This window comes from Tamandua tetradactyla, chromosome 2 (genome assembly GCF_023851605.1).
Source record: "Tamandua tetradactyla isolate mTamTet1 chromosome 2, mTamTet1.pri, whole genome shotgun sequence".
NCBI lineage: Eukaryota > Metazoa > Chordata > Mammalia > Pilosa > Myrmecophagidae > Tamandua > Tamandua tetradactyla.
This window is the reverse complement of record NC_135328.1, coordinates 141846918-141865610: the sequence shown is the minus strand read 5'-3', so window position 1 is coordinate 141865610 and position 18693 is coordinate 141846918. Positions and strand designations below refer to the sequence as shown.

General features: G+C 42.2%; 1 protein-coding gene across 1 annotated transcript; it reads right to left on the bottom strand.

Moving 5' to 3' along the window:
• Positions 1-205: 205 nt before the first annotated feature.
• On the bottom strand, positions 206-18369 carry IYD (iodotyrosine deiodinase). Its single transcript, XM_077149244.1, has 5 exons — positions 18100-18369; positions 8843-9034; positions 6944-7103; positions 3592-3748; positions 206-1845 (listed from the first exon to the last, which is right to left on the bottom strand). Exons 1-5 carry the CDS (start codon positions 18275-18277, stop codon positions 1663-1665), a joined length of 870 nt encoding a protein of 289 aa, XP_077005359.1. The 5' UTR covers positions 18278-18369; the 3' UTR covers positions 206-1662.
• Between the last annotated feature and the right edge of the window lie 324 nt (positions 18370-18693).

The following is an 18693-nucleotide window of genomic DNA, read 5'->3' as shown; positions in this document are numbered from 1 at the left end:
ATGTCTATTAATCGATTTTTAGAACTCTAGGTATCTTTTTCCTGTAAAAACAATGTTAAATGCAGCAGTTAGAGCCTCATTCTAGCCCCCAAATGTCTAACAAAGCCACAGTGTAGTTAAAACACTGCTCATGTACAACAAAGAGGACAGGCTGGGCACCTAGCAGAATACGAGTATTTTAAAAAAAAAAACTAGTAATAAAATGTATGGAAGAAAATTTGTATTTATTAAAATGCTTGGACTTGGGGCAAAGCAGGTTTAGAGAACAGTGAAGATGTGGCCACAAGATCTTGGGAACTCTAGAAGAACCTTCTAGAGACTCCAAAGGACATCAGAGGCTAAAGGTGTTGGTCCTTTAAACTTCTTATTGTATTTTAATGGGAAGCAAGGTCTCCCTTTTCTCTGTTCCAAGTCTGACACCAGCTCTTACGTTCTCCCAGGGCCATGGCTGAGCTGTGTCACACCCAGCGGAATGGAAAGAAGCAGGAGAGATTTCCCTGAGGGAACAGAGTGTAAAAATAGAACAGAAGAGAGGATTTGAACAGATAAGTTAGCAGAGTTGCATGCTAAAAAATTATCTGTGCCATTAGAACAAGCATGTGGACCCAGTCCTTCTGGAAGGTGGTGGGCGATGGACTAGGTCTGGTAGCTGTGGTCCCACCAGCTCCAAACAGCTTGATGGCCATCTGGAGAAAAGGGGTGTGCATGTTTGGGGGGGGCAGGTAGGAAAGAAAGGGAACTCAGTCATCACTGGGTCTGGCAAACGGTTCTCTCAAAAAGAAGAAAAAGCCCTGATATGTAGTGTTTTCTGATTTCTGCCCTGTAAATGCCCCCCACCAAAGGAGATTTCAAGCTATACATTTTTAACACCTGGCTCACAAAATGCATGAATTTAAACAATCAGCTGCCAGGCACTGGTGGGGGCCAGCCCTGCACAGGGATATTCACCTAATCATCTTATTATGTTCAGAGGCTTGTCAAGCCTGTCCCTCCTGCAGTTCCCACTGTTCTGATCTGGGGACAAATCATTTAAATCTGACAGAATATCCAAAATGAGTAAAAGGGAATATCTCAAAAGCACATCCTTTGTCTAAAAGCCACCAGAAATCAGAAAGTGGACTGTTTGATTAGTCTCAACTTAAATTCAAGAATCCTCACATAGCTGAGTTCTTGGAGCTACATTCAATTGTCTGTCTATTCTTTCCACGCTATACAAATTGTGAAAAGGTAAAAGAGAAAAAGAGGGTGTATGGGTGGTTCAGTGGTAGAATGCTCGCTTTCCACCTGGGAGACCAGGGTTCGATTCCCAGTCCATGCACCCACCCCCCCACCCCCAAAAACAGAGAAGATGCACCAGTGATTTTCTGGAAGTTTTGTAAAGCTTAAAAGCTGGGGCCTGTTCTTACTCGGGCTCGAATGCATTTCCAGAGTCTATAAGCCACTAAAGAGAACTGCCCGTTGTTGTCTTACCATGTGTGTTTTAATCACACTGTCTATCAAAAACAGGCCTGAGGCGGCCCTGAGTGCTAGAGAAAGTGGCTGCCCCTGAGGGCTACAGACTCTACACCTATAGGAAAAGCAGCAATAAATCTGGGGGCCCAGTAAGCGCGGGAGAGGGGTCAGGGCGGCAGTTCCCAGCGGCTCCCTCTGACGGTCTCCCATCTACACGGTCACCATGATCTGATCCAGGGGTTTCCGCTTTAGGTCCGGCACGGTGGCCTCTTGGCTGGGGTACCCCACGGGGAGCAGCATCAGCAGTTTTTCATTTGTGGGGCGGCCCAGGAGCACCCTCAGTCGGGGGCCACAGTTGAGAGGGGTGGTGGTGACAGTGACCAGACCTGCATTCTGAAACAGGAGAGGAAAGGAAAACACTTAAAGGCACAAGCCACCTTCCAGGCTGGGGACGTTCTCTCCCTTCAAGACTTCCAACCCCAGCATCTCCCTGAAGCTGGAGAGCAGAGAGGCTGCCTGAATCTCACCTGCACGCCTCAACCTCCCCACACCCCACCTTTTTTACCAAGCAACGGGAAAAAAAAAACACTAGTCTTATTTTTCATTGATGCTTAAGAAATAGGAATGACTATTTCATGGGAAGAGATTTGGGGAGCCCAACTGTACCAATGGAATGACAAAACCAACAGGGGGTGCCTTAAGCTCATAGTCCAACAATGGTGGCAGAACGTCCTGCCAAGCTGAAAATACCCATGTCCAATACTAGAAAGCACTGTGGCCAAGAGAAACCTAGTGCACAGAGGGAGAAAACCCATCAACCTCTCCCCAGGTCCCTCCAAATAATAAACATGTAAGGAAAAGCAGTGAATTTGCTAGACAAATGTGGATTCCAGATGCTTCCCCACTTCTGCTGTCCCCACCCCCCATGCATTTCCAATCCGATTACCACGGCTAAACTGGGACCAAAAAGGACATTCCAGAGCTGCCTCAAAGAGTCGTATATGGCAAGCTCTGCAGGTCCAAACGCCATGCAAACTGTCCAGAAATGGTTTCCTGAAGATTTCTCCTTCCTTCCTCATAAATCCTGACCTACACTCTGAATCATGCCTTCTGGAAAGCTAGGGGGCAGCAAACTCAACGGGAAAGCTGGAAAGATTGCTGGCTTGGAAAGCACAGAAACGCTGAGCTCGGAGCTCCTCCAGGACCAAACCTGCTTTCACGGACCGCAAATGGAGAGCAGTGCCCTATGATCCAGCCCAGCAGGGATTCCTTTATTCATCTGCTTACAGATTCAGGAATGAAAGAAAATGTCAACTCCTTTACAGCAATTCTTCTTGTCATCTGAAACACATTCCTCGTATGTATTATTTTGTAAGATATTTTCTTCAGCATATGTATTTTTCTTTGAGACAGTGAAGTAGTACACATTTTTTTGGAATCACTTGGCCCTCGAAAGTTTGATCACTGGCTGTTATAATCTGGCTTGCTTTATTTATTTTAAGTGTTTGTTTCCTCTCTCCATGGCCCTACCCTGGCTATGCTCCCCACCAAAATATATGGTTTATGAAGCGATTCCAGGATCTGCCACATGAAGGAGCTCAGTAAGCACAAATGAATTGACAAGGGTGAAAGGCAGACCTCAAGTCTCCTCCATCTCATGCTGAGCACTGCCCTAGCCACTGCAGTTGGAAACACATGGATGCCTTTCTAATGCAGTGCATCGCCAGCCCAGCTCTTTCTAAGAAGCCTGGGACAGAGTCTTCCTGACGCTCTTTAATAATGTGTCTGCTCAAAACTACGAGAATATCAGGCCCTGTGACTGCCAGGCTCTAAAGTTCTTCACACTGGTCTCTCCCCAGACTCTTGAGGCTTCATTTTGATACCTGTGAAGGCCAGAGCGATGGCAGTTTTCCTGACTTTGAAATAACATTGGAAATGAACATCTGGAAGAATTCTGGCTTGTCAAACTATCCTACTCACCAACACATTTCTCCAGAGTCAGTTTTCCCAATAGATAGACCCTACTTAGGAATTCAACTTTGAATAAATAATTCCCAAATGTCCCTGAATCAGAAACTCCAAGGAAATAGTTGAACAAGGCTGCCTTTCTCTCCTGGGGTCTGGTGGGAGGTGAGGTACCTGCAAGGCAGCCAGGAGGATGCCACAAGCAATGGAAACGCTGATTTCATTGTAGTAGTGAACCTTTTTCTTGCCATTTGCAGCAAAACCATGTACTTGTTTGAAAATGAGAATCAAAACAGGGGCCGTGTCCAAGTACTCTTTAATCCAGTTGGTTCTGGGGGGGAAAGAAAAAGAGATTCTGGAGAATATTCGCTTTCTAATGAGTTCTGATCTCACCTTATTTACATTAAAATAAAAAAAATCATTTGTCTTTTAGGTTTCAACTGAAAAAGAGCAGGTTTGGGTTTTGTTTCTTTCTTATGTCTTGTTCATCTTTTCTGCCATTCTGTTCAACAAACCTGCATTAATAAGGGCTAGGATGGCAAGGCATAGGAAATGCTGAGGGATTGAACGATGGGAACTATAACCCAAAGGGCTATAAACTAAAACCCATTAAGTGCTCTGAAAGAACTATAAGCCAAGAGCACTCGGAGCCCCCCCCCCACCCCAAAATGAAATGTTCATTTTTAATACGAAGATAGGAAAGAGATTCCCCAGGGTGACCTCCTTCAGGCTGGGCACCAAAGGCCAGGAGGAGAAGGGGACTGGGGAGAGCATCCCAGGCAAAGAGAAGGAATGAGCAAAGGCAGAGCTGGGCAGCAGGATGCATGGATGGCCAGAGAATTTCCAGAAACCCGGCCGGCTGAATGACCAGTAGCACGGTGGGCATGGATTGGCTGGTTGTCACACAAAGGCCTTGCAGGGACCTGGACTTGCTTTGGTAGGGAATGGAGAGTTGTCACAGGCTTCTGAGCATCCCCTGACTACGTGTCTGAAAGAAGGGTGCTGGTGTAGGAAGGCCAGGCCACAAGGAGGACAGACGAGAGAGAAAAGCCATGTCCAGGCAGGAGGGTGGGCTGGAAAGGAAGGGACAGTACAAGAGAAACGGAGAAGGATCGACTTTAGACTTAGTAGAGTTGGTACAGGAGTGGACCAGTGAGGGGCAAAGACGACCTGAGGTTCAATGAAGATTATAGGTAGATGGATGATGGTGATGGAGAAAAGGAAGGGAAATTGTAGGGGATGGGGCACATGGATGGGAGACAACTAATTCTGCCTTCAGTGGGGGAGAGAGAGGGTAATGGCACACCCAGAATACCATGTCTCTCTAAGTTCAGAAAATAAACTTGACTGATCCATCCCATTTTCCCCACGAATATGCAATACAACGTATACATTCATTATTAATATCCTGTACTTGGTCCAGGGCACGGTAATAAGTTACAACCTGATAAGATAATCATTTTTGAGAGGGCTTAAAGATCGTAGGAGGAAATTGCCTTGGGGGCCAAATAAGTGAAACAGGAGCAGGGCCAGGAAGCCACCTTCTCCACTCCAACTGCTCAGCGAGAAGACCCCCTCTCTCCCTCCAAGACTGGGCTATCCTTGTCCTTTCTTGGGGATGGGGGCGAGGCTGGTGCCCCCAAGACTGGTCACTAAAGGCCTCCAGCTGGGATCCAGAGACCTCTGCATTCTAAGTCTAGGATTTTGTTTTATTTTGGTGAATGCATGTGTAGGTGTGTGTGTGTGTGTGTGTATGTGATTTTTTTCCCCCTTTAAATTGACAAACTGTGTTGAATGGTCTCTTACCACTGCTTTTACCTTTTGTGAGCCACTATATAGTGCTGCCGTGTGTATGTTTTTGGTGTATTTGCTCATTTCTTTAGTTCTAGCCTTTTCATTCAGTAAAATTGACTTTCTTTTCTGTAAAAAATTAAAAATGGGGTGGGGGTGGGATGTAAAGACCAGTGCCACTCTCCTTCACCCTCAGCATAAGAGACCTTGGAAGGGCAGGACATCACTTCTGTGTCTGTAAGGAAGATTCTGCCTCTTGCTGGAGGTGGCGGTGGTGGTGGCAGGGTCTCTACCTCACATCTTAATGCTATAAAATAGCAGGTTGCATTAAGAGAAACTGAAAGGGACTATTTTAATTACAAAAAGGACTGGGAAGTTATGGATTCCCTTCTGAGATATTATGAAGGAAGGGTGGGGAGGGCTCAACTAAGCAAAGTTAGTTGCATGCTGTGTTAGTTAGATTCAGTTGTCAGCTTGGCCAGGTGAGCGTACCTAGTCTTGTTGCTGCGGACATAAGCCAATGGTACGTGAACCTCATCTGTTGCCAATTACATCTGCAGTCGGCTAGGAGGCGTGTCTGCTGCCATGAGTGACGTTTGACTTAATTGGCTGGTGCTTAAATGAGAGAGCACAATGTAGCACAGCCTAAGCAGCTCAGCATTCCTCATCTCAGCACTCGCAGCTCAGCCCAGGCCTTTGGAGATGCAGAAAGAAGTCACCCCGGGGAAAGTTGTTGGAACCCAGGGGCCTGGAGAGAAGACCAGCAGAGACCATCCTGTGCCTTCCACGTAAGAAAGAACCTCAGTGGAAAGTTAGCTGCCTTTCCTCTGAAGAACCAAAAAATAAACCCCCTTTTATTAAAAACCAGTCCGTCTCTGGTGTGTTGCATTCCGGCAATTAGCAAACTAGAACATGTGAAAAAGAGTGAAACCCTTTACTGTATATGCCCTCACACTCCAAGGTGCCACAGTAAACTAACTGATTTCCCTGAATTTCACTCTACTTCTGGCCTGGTGACCAGGAAGCCCGTGAACACACCTTTTCCACTAAAACCACAACCTGCTCAGTAAAAGCATTTGGAAGACCTGAGTGCTTTAACAAAATGAAATTGGCTTCACTCAAGACCCTGTAAGCATTTCACAATCTTAACCTTCCAGATGGGGGGAAAGTAAAGTAAAGTAATTCCCCAAGGTTGTCTTTACTAGGGAATTATTTGAGTCCGGGACTATTCGTTTACCAAATACTCAGATGGTGCTAAGAACCATCATGGTTCCACATGCCACAACTCATCCTAAATCTCATAATGAAGAAGACGCTAGAGTTATTCTCATTTTGCAGATGAGGAAGCTGAGACACAAAGGGGTTGATAAATTGGAAACTTCTGATTTGAACCCAACAGCCTGGCTTTGGAGACCCTATTCTTTGCCTTTAACTTAATCCTGACCCCAACTTTTTATCACTTTAGGTTAGGCAGACACTTACATAGATTAAATAATACATCCAAGGTCTTGCAATTGGAAAACCAGAACTCAGACCAGAATGCAGATCTGATTCCAGCCTGCAGTCCTACAATCCCACCATACTTGTGGCTCCAGGCAATGCAGGGGTGCACCCAGGGGTTCCCCCTTAGAGGCAGAAGCAAATGCGTTCATGCTTCAAGCAAAACTGAGAAACTGGGGTCATAGTTATTTCAGTTTTTAAAACCCAACATCCCTGATTCCACTGCCTGCTGTACCTCAGTTTCTTCAGGTCTGTAACCCATTTGTGCCCCATTCTTTTTTTATAGTTGATTTCTTCTTCTTCCTCAATGATCTCCCGAATCTTATGCTTCATGTCTGGGTCCTTCACAACCACAAAAGTCCACGGCTCTGTATGGGCTCCACTCGGGGCTGTTCCTGTCCCCCATTAAATTGAAATCAGAACATTAGAACTGTAGGAAGATGAGAGAATGTTAGCTAAGAGTAAGTGCAGTTAGTCAACCTTGCTCAAACTGAAGTTAGAGAATCTAGAAAACAAAGTGCGTGGTAGTGATTTGGACACACTGCTGTGGCTTCCATTTGGTTCAACAACACTTCAGGTATCTCTGAACCAACAGGGGTGGAGACCAGTCATTCCAGGGCTGTTAGGATTCGTCACCACTTTCTAACAATCCGGGACATGCTCTCTCTAGATAACTGTACCACAAACATGAAGGGAACACCAAGGGGCCATTCTGACAGCCACAATTCACCAAAATGTCATTTGTATTAACATTCTTGAGAAAGGATAAAGTCATGAAGCTTCTTGGAAATAGCAAAATTTAAATCATAAAACTTAAAAACACTACTCAAAAGCAACAGAACTATCAATTGTTTAGTACCTGAATCAAAGCTCTGGGTGTGGCCCTATGGGCAACTTCAAGTTTAGGGTCTTTTTGGGGACACAAGAAAACCCTTTACCCTGGGCACAACTACCCTGGGCTTCAGGAACCCTCAGCCTATACCTCGATCAGGTTCCAGTGACTGGCGCCCAAAAATCTCAAGCTCCCTTTAAGATTCCTGGGCCAGGTTCCGACCTGGTGTCACCCTCGGTCCTAGAAATGGCCCACCATTCCCAAGGAGGTAATTTAATGGCATGATCTTGGCCTAGAGGGCATCAGGTCTGCCAGCTCTTGACAGAGTTCTAGTTGCCCTCACCAGTCCCCAAACTAGGAAGGCATGACTGGCTTCTAAAATGCAAAGCAAAAGCTAAATATGACGCACCAATTTCTGAACAGAGTGGTTCCAGTTCACTTTGTGCCCATGTTATTTGTTCACTAAATATTTAATCTCTAAACAGAGGAAGTAATTGTGAATCTCTCTAATATTTTCTAAAATTTATCTAAACATCTCAACAATCTACTGCATTTGGAGTCTTAGCTGAAATGAAATGCTTTATTCTTGCTTCCTTTTAATTGGACTACGAATTCTCAATGGGCACGCAATAATTTCTGCAAATGAAGTTAAAGAAGATTTTTATAGGTATAAGACTCCAGTCTGAGAAGACTCTCAAATGAGGACTTTCTCTTATATTTCCTCCCCTTTCTCTGTAACTCTCATTTTGGTTTCTTCTGTGGAGATATTAATTTACATTGAAAATAGGTTTCCTTGCTTTGGTTTACTTAATTCATATGGGAAAATTCTGCTGCTTAATTAAAATTCTGTACTAGAGCCTCATGGTGTGTAATCACAAGAAAAGAAGACTTGTTTGAAAAAAGAGAACTATGTATGTTTGGGCAAGTGAATATGTGAATGTGTGCGCATATGTGTGAGTGTATATGTGTGTATATGTGTGTAATGTGTGAGTGTGTGTGTGTTAAGTAGAGGGGAAAGAAAGATGATGACTTCTCTTCCAACTGGGGCCAGTGTGTTCAGAAACTACTTTCAGAGGTTTTGAACTATTGTCACATCTGCTCTCAGCAAGATTGGAAGCATCAAAATTTAGAAAGCGGAAATCATTATGCTTCTGGGAATAAGTCAATGTCTGGATTAGACCTGCCAGGTAAACATATCATTCTAGATTTATTTACCACGTTGGAACTTCAATATCTCTACAGTACTGTCACATCAGCTGACTTCAGTTGAGTCCCTCACAGACTCACTGTGTAGTTACAAACCTGCTGCTCTGATGACATTATCAATGACTTCCATTGGGACTTGCTCATTACTTAGGAACCTGATAGATCGCCTTTTATTGAGAAGTTCATAAAACTCCTGGGACCTCTTAGCCATTTCCTTCTCAGAGTACCGGGTGTGGGAGAATGGGATATGTTCAATGTTTTCTTCTGACTCTTGCCATTCGTCAGCATCTACAAATCAGAACAAGAAAGGGAGTAATTTGATGTTCTCATTTGGTCATTAGATAACCGCTAATAGACGGAAATAAAGTTCTCAGAAAAGTTGTAAGGTTATGAGACCAAAGAAACTGACACAGGACAAGAAAGAAGATACATCTGTATATTACATACTATATAATAAATAATATAATACATAATTTATATTATATACAATATCTATATATTATATAGACTTCTTATAAACTTGACTAGGTTATAAATCAAGAAACAGAGGAAAATTTACCCATAAAAAGATCAGGAATTTAAATTTCTGTTAATTGTAGACTAGGGTATTTGAAACAATCTCCCACCAGCTGAAAACCCACTAAGATTCCTGAACAAAGTATACTTTAATGTCTTTTTAAAGTCACGGAAGTGCAGTTAACCCAGTTAAAAAATCCCAGGCTGAAACTGAAGGGAGAAATGTGAACCCACAGAGGTAAAAACAGACAAAACAGAAGCTGCATTTGCCCTGATTATATTTGCCAATCCCTAGAAATTTTAATTTCCCATATTATATCCTCAGGGATCAAGGGGGACAAAAGTCAAAGCCCAGGCCCACACACAATAAGAAGTCCAGGAGAGACCCTTCCACAATAAGCTGAGACCCCGGAGAGCTACAGCCTCAGGGCAAGGGTGAATCAGAAGTAAATAAGTACCCAAATAGTCTTGCAGCCAGGATTTATACCATTTTGGTAAGTCCTCGAAACCTCAAATTTGAACTTGGCATAAGTGAGTTTTGTTTAAAACCAAATTACCCCAGGTGCATACAATAATTAGTTAATAATTTTCAGTTCAATCACTAGCAACCAGCATACACAATCCAGCACAAAAGAAAATAAAAACACTTTGAATAAGAAACAGCAGAATCAAATTTGTAAAATAGAATCAGATGCCTAACCTCTTCAAATATTGGAATCATGGAGATCAGGAGATAAAACAATCATGAAAACTAAGTTTAGAGGGGAAAAAATACAAGCTTAATAAATCAGTAAAGAACAGAGAAGAAGAAATAGTGACATAGCAAATATGAGAAAAGAGAACCTCTAGAATTAAAAAATAAAATAATAGAATTAAGACCTAATGAATGGATTTAACAGCAGATTAGATATACCTAAAGAAAGAATGAATGAACTGGAGGACAAGTCCAAAGAAAGTATCCAGGGTAGAGCAAAGAGAGCCCATAAGATGCAAAACATATAAGAAAAAGCAAGAAAAACAGAATAGAGAGAGAATGCCTAATGTTCATTCGTCCCTAGTTCCAAAAGCAGATGAGAAAGAGAATGTGGCAGAGGCAATATCTGAGCAGATGGTAGTGGAGAACTTTCCTGGACTGATGAAAAAATACAAAGTCCATAGATTCAAAAAACCTAGTAAATTCCAAGCAGTATAATAAAAAGAAACTTGCATCTTTTATAACTAAATATGGAATCTTAAAAGCAGCCAGAGAAAAAAGATGGTCTTCTGAAAGGCAACAGTACGAATGATAACTGAATTATTGACAGCGATTGGAGTAATCACATTGATATAAATGGACTGAATATTCCTGCTAAAGGCCAATCATTTTCTTTAGAGTCCAAATATATTATTTATATAAGACATGTCTAAAACAAAACCATAGAGAAAGGTTTAAAGAAAAGGACGGAAAGGTTATAGCATGCATAACATAACTATATTAACATCAGATGTAAGGCAGAAAGCATTATTGATGATAAAAACTATTACGTTATAATAATAAAATGTTTAATTTATTTATTATTTATTATTTATATAAACTGGGAAGACAATTTTAAATGTGCATGCACTTATATTGTAAGACCTCAAGACAGACTTTCAAGAAGAAATTTGAAAATCCACAATCATAGTAGATTTTAATATACTTGTTTCTGAAGTGACAGAGAAATCAGTAAAGACACAGAGGATTTGAACAAGGCAAATGACAAAGGTAATGAAATGGGCATATGTAAAGCACTGCACCAAACAACTGTACCAAACTGTAGACAGCACATTCTTTTTAAGCACACCCAAAATACTTATGAAAATTGCCCATTCATTGGCCCTGGAAAATAATTCTCAATAAATTGTAAGTAATTGAAACCATACAGTAATCTGTAACTACAATGCAATTAAGCTAGAAATCAGTAATAAAAAGATAACTCTGAAAAAAATCCCCATATGTTTGAAAATTAATAAATACACTTCTTAACCTATAAGTCAAAGTAAATGGCTTTGGAGATTAAAAAGCATTTCAAAATGAACGATATGAAAATATTAACTGTTAAAAATATACACAATAATGATAAAGTATTATATTGAGGGGAAAATCTAGAACCGTAAATGCATATATTAGAAAATATTAAACCCCTAAAATTAATGAATTAAACATAAATTTCATGAAGGGAGAAAAGAATAGCCAAATAAAGTCAAAGTTAGCAATAAGAAATAAATGTTAAATATAAGCATATTGATGAAAAAGACAACAACATCCAATAAAGAGGAAGATTAAATCCCAAATCAGTTCTTCATAAAGATTGAATAAATTGATAAACCCTTCAAAAGACTGATCAAGGGAAAAAGAACACAAAAATAAATATCAGGAATGAAAAAGAAAACAGAAAGCTCCGGAAGTTCACATTATCTGCAAATCAAGATCTCACGAAAAAATAAAGTTGCAATAGAGAATTTAATAGTTGAAGCTAAAAATAGTAAAACTGAGGAGGAAAGAAATGAACCCACAGATCTGGCAGAAACAAAGGAAGATATGTCTGGTGAACTAAAATCCTTACCTAGGGCAGACTCAATGATCATATTTTAGAAGGTTAAATAACATTGTGAAGTTCTCAATACACTTTGCAAATAAGGGTTCATAGACTTTACTGCTGAATCCCCAGATGCCTCATTCCAATATTCCCACAACTGTCTACTATATATTCAAAACACATAATAATGCTGAGTGTTTTCTTGGTTCTCTAGCCCATAGGTAGACTTTCATTTAGTCTTAATTACAGAGACTGGAAAGTGAACTACAGAGATTTCAAAAGAAATAAATTCCGAGATGCTGTCTTCAATCAGTTAAAATTACTGAGAGAGGAGAATGTTTGGGGGAATATAGATAGGTAGATAGATAGATAGATAGATAGATAGATAGATAGACAGACAGACAGACAGACAGACAGATAGACACATATTCTTTGCTGGTCTTTAGCATCTCATGGTTATTGAACTACATTAGCTCCTAGAATCTAGGGGGCAAAAGTAACCAAAAGGAAATTAATAGAGAAAGCAGACCTGGGTAAATCAAATCAGAATGAATTGTTATGAGTTGGATTTTTCAGGAAACTTCAAATCAGGTAAATAAAGCTTCACAAAGAAGTCTGCCTAGCAAATGGACACTGAAAATATCAGAAAGATCTTGAGCCAGGAGTAGGTGATTCTTTTACACCACAACTGAAGGTTTACTAAACCTGTGCTAATATTCCTCACCCTGGGAAGTGGTGCAGAGACTCCATATCATCATAGGAGGTAACTCCTTCTTAGATGTGAACAGATAAGCATGCAATCATAATATTTCTGGAAATATCCAGCACTCACTTTACTAAAGTAATGAATGTGATTTTCTTCAAACCACTAAAATTTACCCATGTGCACATGTATATGTATTACCTGAGCCACTATTGAACCACCTAAAATGTCTTTAGAAAACTGAATACAATGCTGTCACATTTCTTCTTTATTGGCAACCCCATCCCTAAACCCAATGAATGTCTGCCTAATCTGATGTATATCCTATGCCTTGAACTGCATGAGAGAAAGTAGTGACTTGTGACTTTCTTCCTTGAGTGGATACAAATCCACTTTGATGGCAAGGGTGACTGATGACATGGTTGTGACCATGGTTGTAATTGTGATTGCTGTATCTAGTGAGGATTTCCACTGACTTCCATAAAGGTTAGCTAGGTAAATTGGACCAACCTGCTAAGATAAAGAAGGCTAAAGATTCTTAATAAAATATATTTTAGGGTGGCACGACAGTGGCTCAGTGGCAGAATTCTTGCCTGCCATGCCAGAGACCCAAGTCCAATTCCTAGTGCCTGCCCAGGCAAAACCATCTTCTTCTAAGCATTATAGAGCTAGAAAGACACAAGTAATCACAGTCAAAAATAGGTGAAGGTGAGAATACCTTCAAAGGAAGCCCAGCACTCCAAATGTACTGAGAGCATTTTCCAACTACCAAAAAATGACTATGAGGCTGAGGTGAGACAAGATGATGACAACAAAAGTCAAAACCATCTGATCACCCCTATACTTTAAGCTGGGAACCCGAAGGGCTGTGCCCATAGTGAGGGGTAGAATGTAAGTAAATCAGACCTGGTATGTAGGTGCAGCCTAAGTTAATAATGACTCAAGAAACCACAGGCCTCGACCTTAGATTAAAGTCATCCCAGATTGTTAGAGTATCTGTTATGCAACTGGTAGGTATAAGAGTGAATTCTTCTTGGAAATAAGTACCAGTATCTTAGACCCAAAAGAGTTTTCACAAGAACTTTTTTTTTTTTTTGCAAAAGACTATCCAACATACAATGAAAGATAAGAATACATTCAAGGAAACGAGGTCATGAACTAACACCATGGAAACCTCAGGCAACAGAAACATACCCACAAAGACTTGAGCTATTGGGATTATCAGATACAGACCATAAGTCAACTATACTCATTATGTTCAAAGAAATAAAAGATAAGCTTGACAATTTTGGCAGGATTAAGTGGCATAGCAAATTTGAAGAGAAAAAATTCTGTAATAGCCTAAATTAAATATTTAATAGGTTTAACACAATAGTAGACATAGCCGAAGAGTAAATTAATAAGTAGTTATTTAGCTTTTTCTTACGGATCCAAAATGTAGCATGAAGATAAAAAGAGAGAAAATGTGGAAGAGAAAGTAAAAGACAACAGGGGGTACAGAGGAAAAGTCTAACCATTTAATTGGAGTCCTGGAAGCAGAGCAGAAAGAGAGAATGGGACAGAGGTAATATTTTAAATAGATAATGGCTGAAATGCTTCCAAAATTGGTAAAAGACACCAATCCACAGACTTTAAAACTCAGCATTATCTAGTGAAGTTGAATACATGCGCTCCCTACATGCCTCTAGTTGGGACCTCTAGGAAGCAGACTCTGAGACCTAGTGTGTAGGATGCTTATAGGAAGTACCTTTGGTGTCAGATCCAGTGGAAGGGAAAAGAAGAAAGTGGGAGATGATGGACTATCTGCTCAAATGAGGAGGCCTGAGAAACACACAGGAAGGAGGAGAAGGAATCGTTAATGTGTCACACTGGAGGTGCCTCTAAGCCATCCAAGTGGAAAGGTCAAGTATGAGAGTGAATGTCAGAGTTCAGAAGGTGGGAGGCTAATATGGGATCCCCACATAGAAATGAGAATGCCCAACAGGAACAGCGCAAAGACAGTAAGAAGTTCTGAGTTGACCTTGAGGGACCTGCACATTCTTGAGGTGGGATCAGGTGGAATCAGGTAGAGAAGTGAACTTCTCGACACTTACTCCCACATGCTTCATTCCAAGGTATGTCAGGAAGGAGGGGGAGAGCCACTGGGGCTAAGAAAGTCCCAAACAAGATTAGCAGGCAACACTGTTTGCTCCTAGCTCTCAGTGAGGAAAATTCTATACTCACTGACAAGGGCAGTCCTGGTCTGGATGGCACACATTCAATTAGAAGGCCCATTCACCGAATCAAAAGGAAGTAGGTGTCCTGGGGGTGTAGCAATGAGCTCCTATCAGCTTTCTAGCAATCAATTCTAAACTAAGCCAGATATCATGAATGCCACAGGATAGTCCTGAAACTTTCTCAACCATGTCAGTAAAAGTCTTTCAATGCCAAGGATGCTTTCTACACCACTTATAATTAAGTCTGACAACTTCTGTAGTTCATAAGTGGATGTGAGCAAATGCATTAAAGGTTTATTTTACTTGTTTTAAAGAGAGATTCCTAACTCTTCAAATCTCTTCAACATTCATACAAGCCAAAGGTAGCCTTGGTGCTCACTCAGCAGTTTCTGCAGTTTCTAAAGTCCAAAGCAGGTTCTCCTGATCTAGCAGAATGAGGCATGTTGTTGCACGGATCTTATCAGTGCTGGTCATTCTCTCTGGCCAGGGCAAATCAGCTATCCTCTGCCTCTGGTTGGATGGGACTGAAAGGATCTGCTTCAAAGGCTGCTTTCTTTCCTCTAGGAGCAGGGCCCAGTGGGGTTGCTGTTCCTACCATCTCCTGGGTTTGGGGACAGGCAAAGCAGGGTAGTGAGCAAATGTACCACTTTGCTTCTGCCACTGAGCCCCTGAGTGCCTCAAGGAGTAAGGCTCTTACCCAGAGGAAGGAGCACAGCCTCCGTAGCAAACCTTTCATCTCCTACCTCTACCGTAGATGGGGCGGGGGGCGGGGGGGAACCGGGGGTTGCTCTTGATGCCAAGAACACTCACTCTTTTTCTTTGCTGTGATGCCAAAGAATCTCTAAATTGCTCCATAATCAGGTTTACCGGTCAAACACTCCTAACCACATCTGTAGTATAAAGTCTTGTGGCCTGATTTAGCATGAAGGTATTTTTCCAGCTGTTTCTCTAAATAAGTTACTTTGTTGTGGTGGTGGTTTGATTTCAAAATCTTTGCAAATGGGCCTCAAATGATTCAAATTACGAATGAGTAAGATCTACTTGCACACCTCATCCTCCTTCCTCTCTTCAGCATGTCAGGGCCCTTGAGGAGCCATGTCCATGCAGGCGGGTGAGGCAGCTATCCCAGTAGACACACTCTGAAGGTGAAGAAGCAACTTCAGGGCTGAGGAGCTGCCTGAAGGACATCCCATTTTCTACAACCTCAGCATAACTCTGCTCCCTGCTTAGGCCAGGACTACATTTCCAGGGGAGCAGGCGGGTGGGTGTGACCTTCTAGGAAGAAGACCTCTGGTCAGCGCTTCGATGCCCTTCTATTGGAGTGAGCCCATGCCTGGACTCATTTATCTGGCACTTGAGTTTGGACTCTAAAGCACTGATCCCACTGGGGATATCAGTCATCCACTCCTATCTGCAGTAGGGTTGGGGCTGGGAGGCTAATGCAAAGACATTGGCTAGAGCAAGCAATGCTATCCTGCAGCAATAGAGTAAGGGTGATAGAGTTTGTTTTCTGAGCCTCTTCATCTCTTTGGGGTATCGCCAGGCTGATTTTAAGTCTCCCCCAGTGGGACCCACTCAGGCTTGAACCCAAGGGCAATGACTTCATTCAACTCCTTCCCCTTTCCTAACATTCCCTCATCTAAATGTACCTGTCTTGCATCCCAGAAGCCTGCAATCTTACAGAGGTTCTGCCAAACCAACATTTTAAATTAGCTAGTCAAAAAAATTAATCAGTGGGTGTGCCCAAGGGTGACACACTTACTATTAATTATTAGTACAAAAAAGAAAAACAATGCTGGCAAAGTGCATTCCCTCCCAGAGCAGCAAAATGCTGACCTTATATAGAGATTTTGGAATGCTGTGCTGATAAACCAGCGCTCCCGGGGAGGAAATTTTTTAAATCCCAGATTTAGAACACTTGTCCATTTCAGTAGTATAAAGTCTTCCATTGTGGCCTGATTTCAAACTCCAGATGATTTAGCACATGACCCAGACAATTCCTGAATATTTATCAGTAGTAGCTCCTGCTAACCCACATAGGTGAGCTCTTGGTGGGAAAGCCTGGACCTCAGCAACTAGTGGGCTTTCAGAGGTGTGAATGGGTTGACCCTATTTGGAGGAGCAGTGTAAGGGCTGGGACAGTCGTTGATGGGTTGGCACGAGGGGGCACTGACCTTGGAGTGCATCCGTCCTGACTGGCTGACTGTCAGAAGCAAGAGGCTGACGTGGATAGTTGGCTTGTTAAGCGTGCTTACTGAATTGCCATTGACCCCCTGACTAGATTCAAAAATGGTTCTGACAGCTACTTATTACCATGGGTATATAACAATCTGTCATTCCCCAAGCTTGTGGGAACATTTTTATGCACAGGTGACACCCACGTAAGTTAAAAAAAGGCTTTCTTTGCTGAAATGGACAACCTGGGACATTTAATTAAAATTTCAGTTAGCATGAAAGCTTTTGGATGGCCAGTGACACTCAAGGTAGAAAAGTCCGCTGCCACCTCCCCTAAAACTTCCATGAATCTGGTACTGACTAGAGAACTTTTGTGTTGGAATTTCACTTGTTCCAATAGGACAACCTGAGGCTTTCTCTTTGAGAAAGAAATAAAAGGCGTCCAAATTGGAAATGAAGAAGTAAAAATTTCCCTATTGGCAGATGGCATGATCCTATACACAGAGGATCCTGGAAAATCCACAACAAAGACGCCAGGGCTAATAAATGAATTCAGCAAAGTGACAGGATGGAAGACCAACATTCAAACCTGTACAACACAAAAGCAAACTGTAATGTGGGCTAAAGTTAACAGAGGAATTATTATACTATCATGTCATCAATTGTAACAAAAACACACTAATGCAAAATGCTAATAAATAGGGAAATCTTCACATGCAAAATGTTAATAATAGGGATATCTGTGCATGTGAGGAGGAGAGTAAAGGGAAATCTAACTACTTTCTACATGATTTTTCTGGAAACCTACAACTGCCCTAATAAAAACAATTTTTTAAAATTAAGAAACAACTTCTTACCCCGACCCTCTGCCAGCCCAGTGTGAATCTTCAGAAGGATTTAAAAAGTCACCCCAGGACTGGAGCCAGGGAGAAACGCCTACCCTTGAACAGCTTTTACGATAAGAATCCTGGAACCAAGGTGGGTTTGTGCCAGCAGATGCCAGCAGATGCCAACTGCCCACCTGAGAGGAACAGTCTGTCTTTGTCAAACACGAATCCCTTTGCACCATTCAAGGTGAGGTTGGGCCTGACTTGCCCATGCATCTTTCTCCCCATAAGCCGGGCCATCAACCTGCACCGATAAAAATGCTGAATGCCGAAGCCACACAGCGCCGCGCGTCTTTACCTTCTCCCTGGTGGTGGAGACTGGTGTCATCCTTTAAATCTTCGTCCACCCAGGGACGGGACTGGGCCCCGGCTCCAGGCTCTCCCTTCCTTCTCTCTCTGCTGTTGTCAGCATTTTTAAAGATCCACCCCACCAAGATGCAGATGACTGCCACCAGGATAGGGGTCAGACACAGCATGGTGCAGAGTCCAAACCGGTGCGAGCACGCACTTCTCACCCAGGTGTTTAAACAGAGACCAGAACAGGAACTTCCGGGGGTGAAAGAAGGGCTGAGGGGTGTGCCAGGGGGAAGGGATGAAGTGCAGAACCTCCCAGCCCGGTGAGGACTTAGCAAAAGAGCAAAGATCACAGAGCCGTGGGGTGTGTGCTGTGGGTTTATCCTTCCCGAGTACAGTTCACTTTTGAACATTTCCTATCGATCAATATAGTGTTAGGCAGTAGCTTTTCTCTGAGAGCTGTGTCTTCAACTTGCCAGAAGCTCAGTATAACCTGGAGAACTTGTTTTGTAAAGAACGCATTTCCAGGTACCAACTCAGAGCTGGGGAAAGACATTTTCAGTCAAGAGGCATGGTAATCTGCATTTTAAAACAGCAT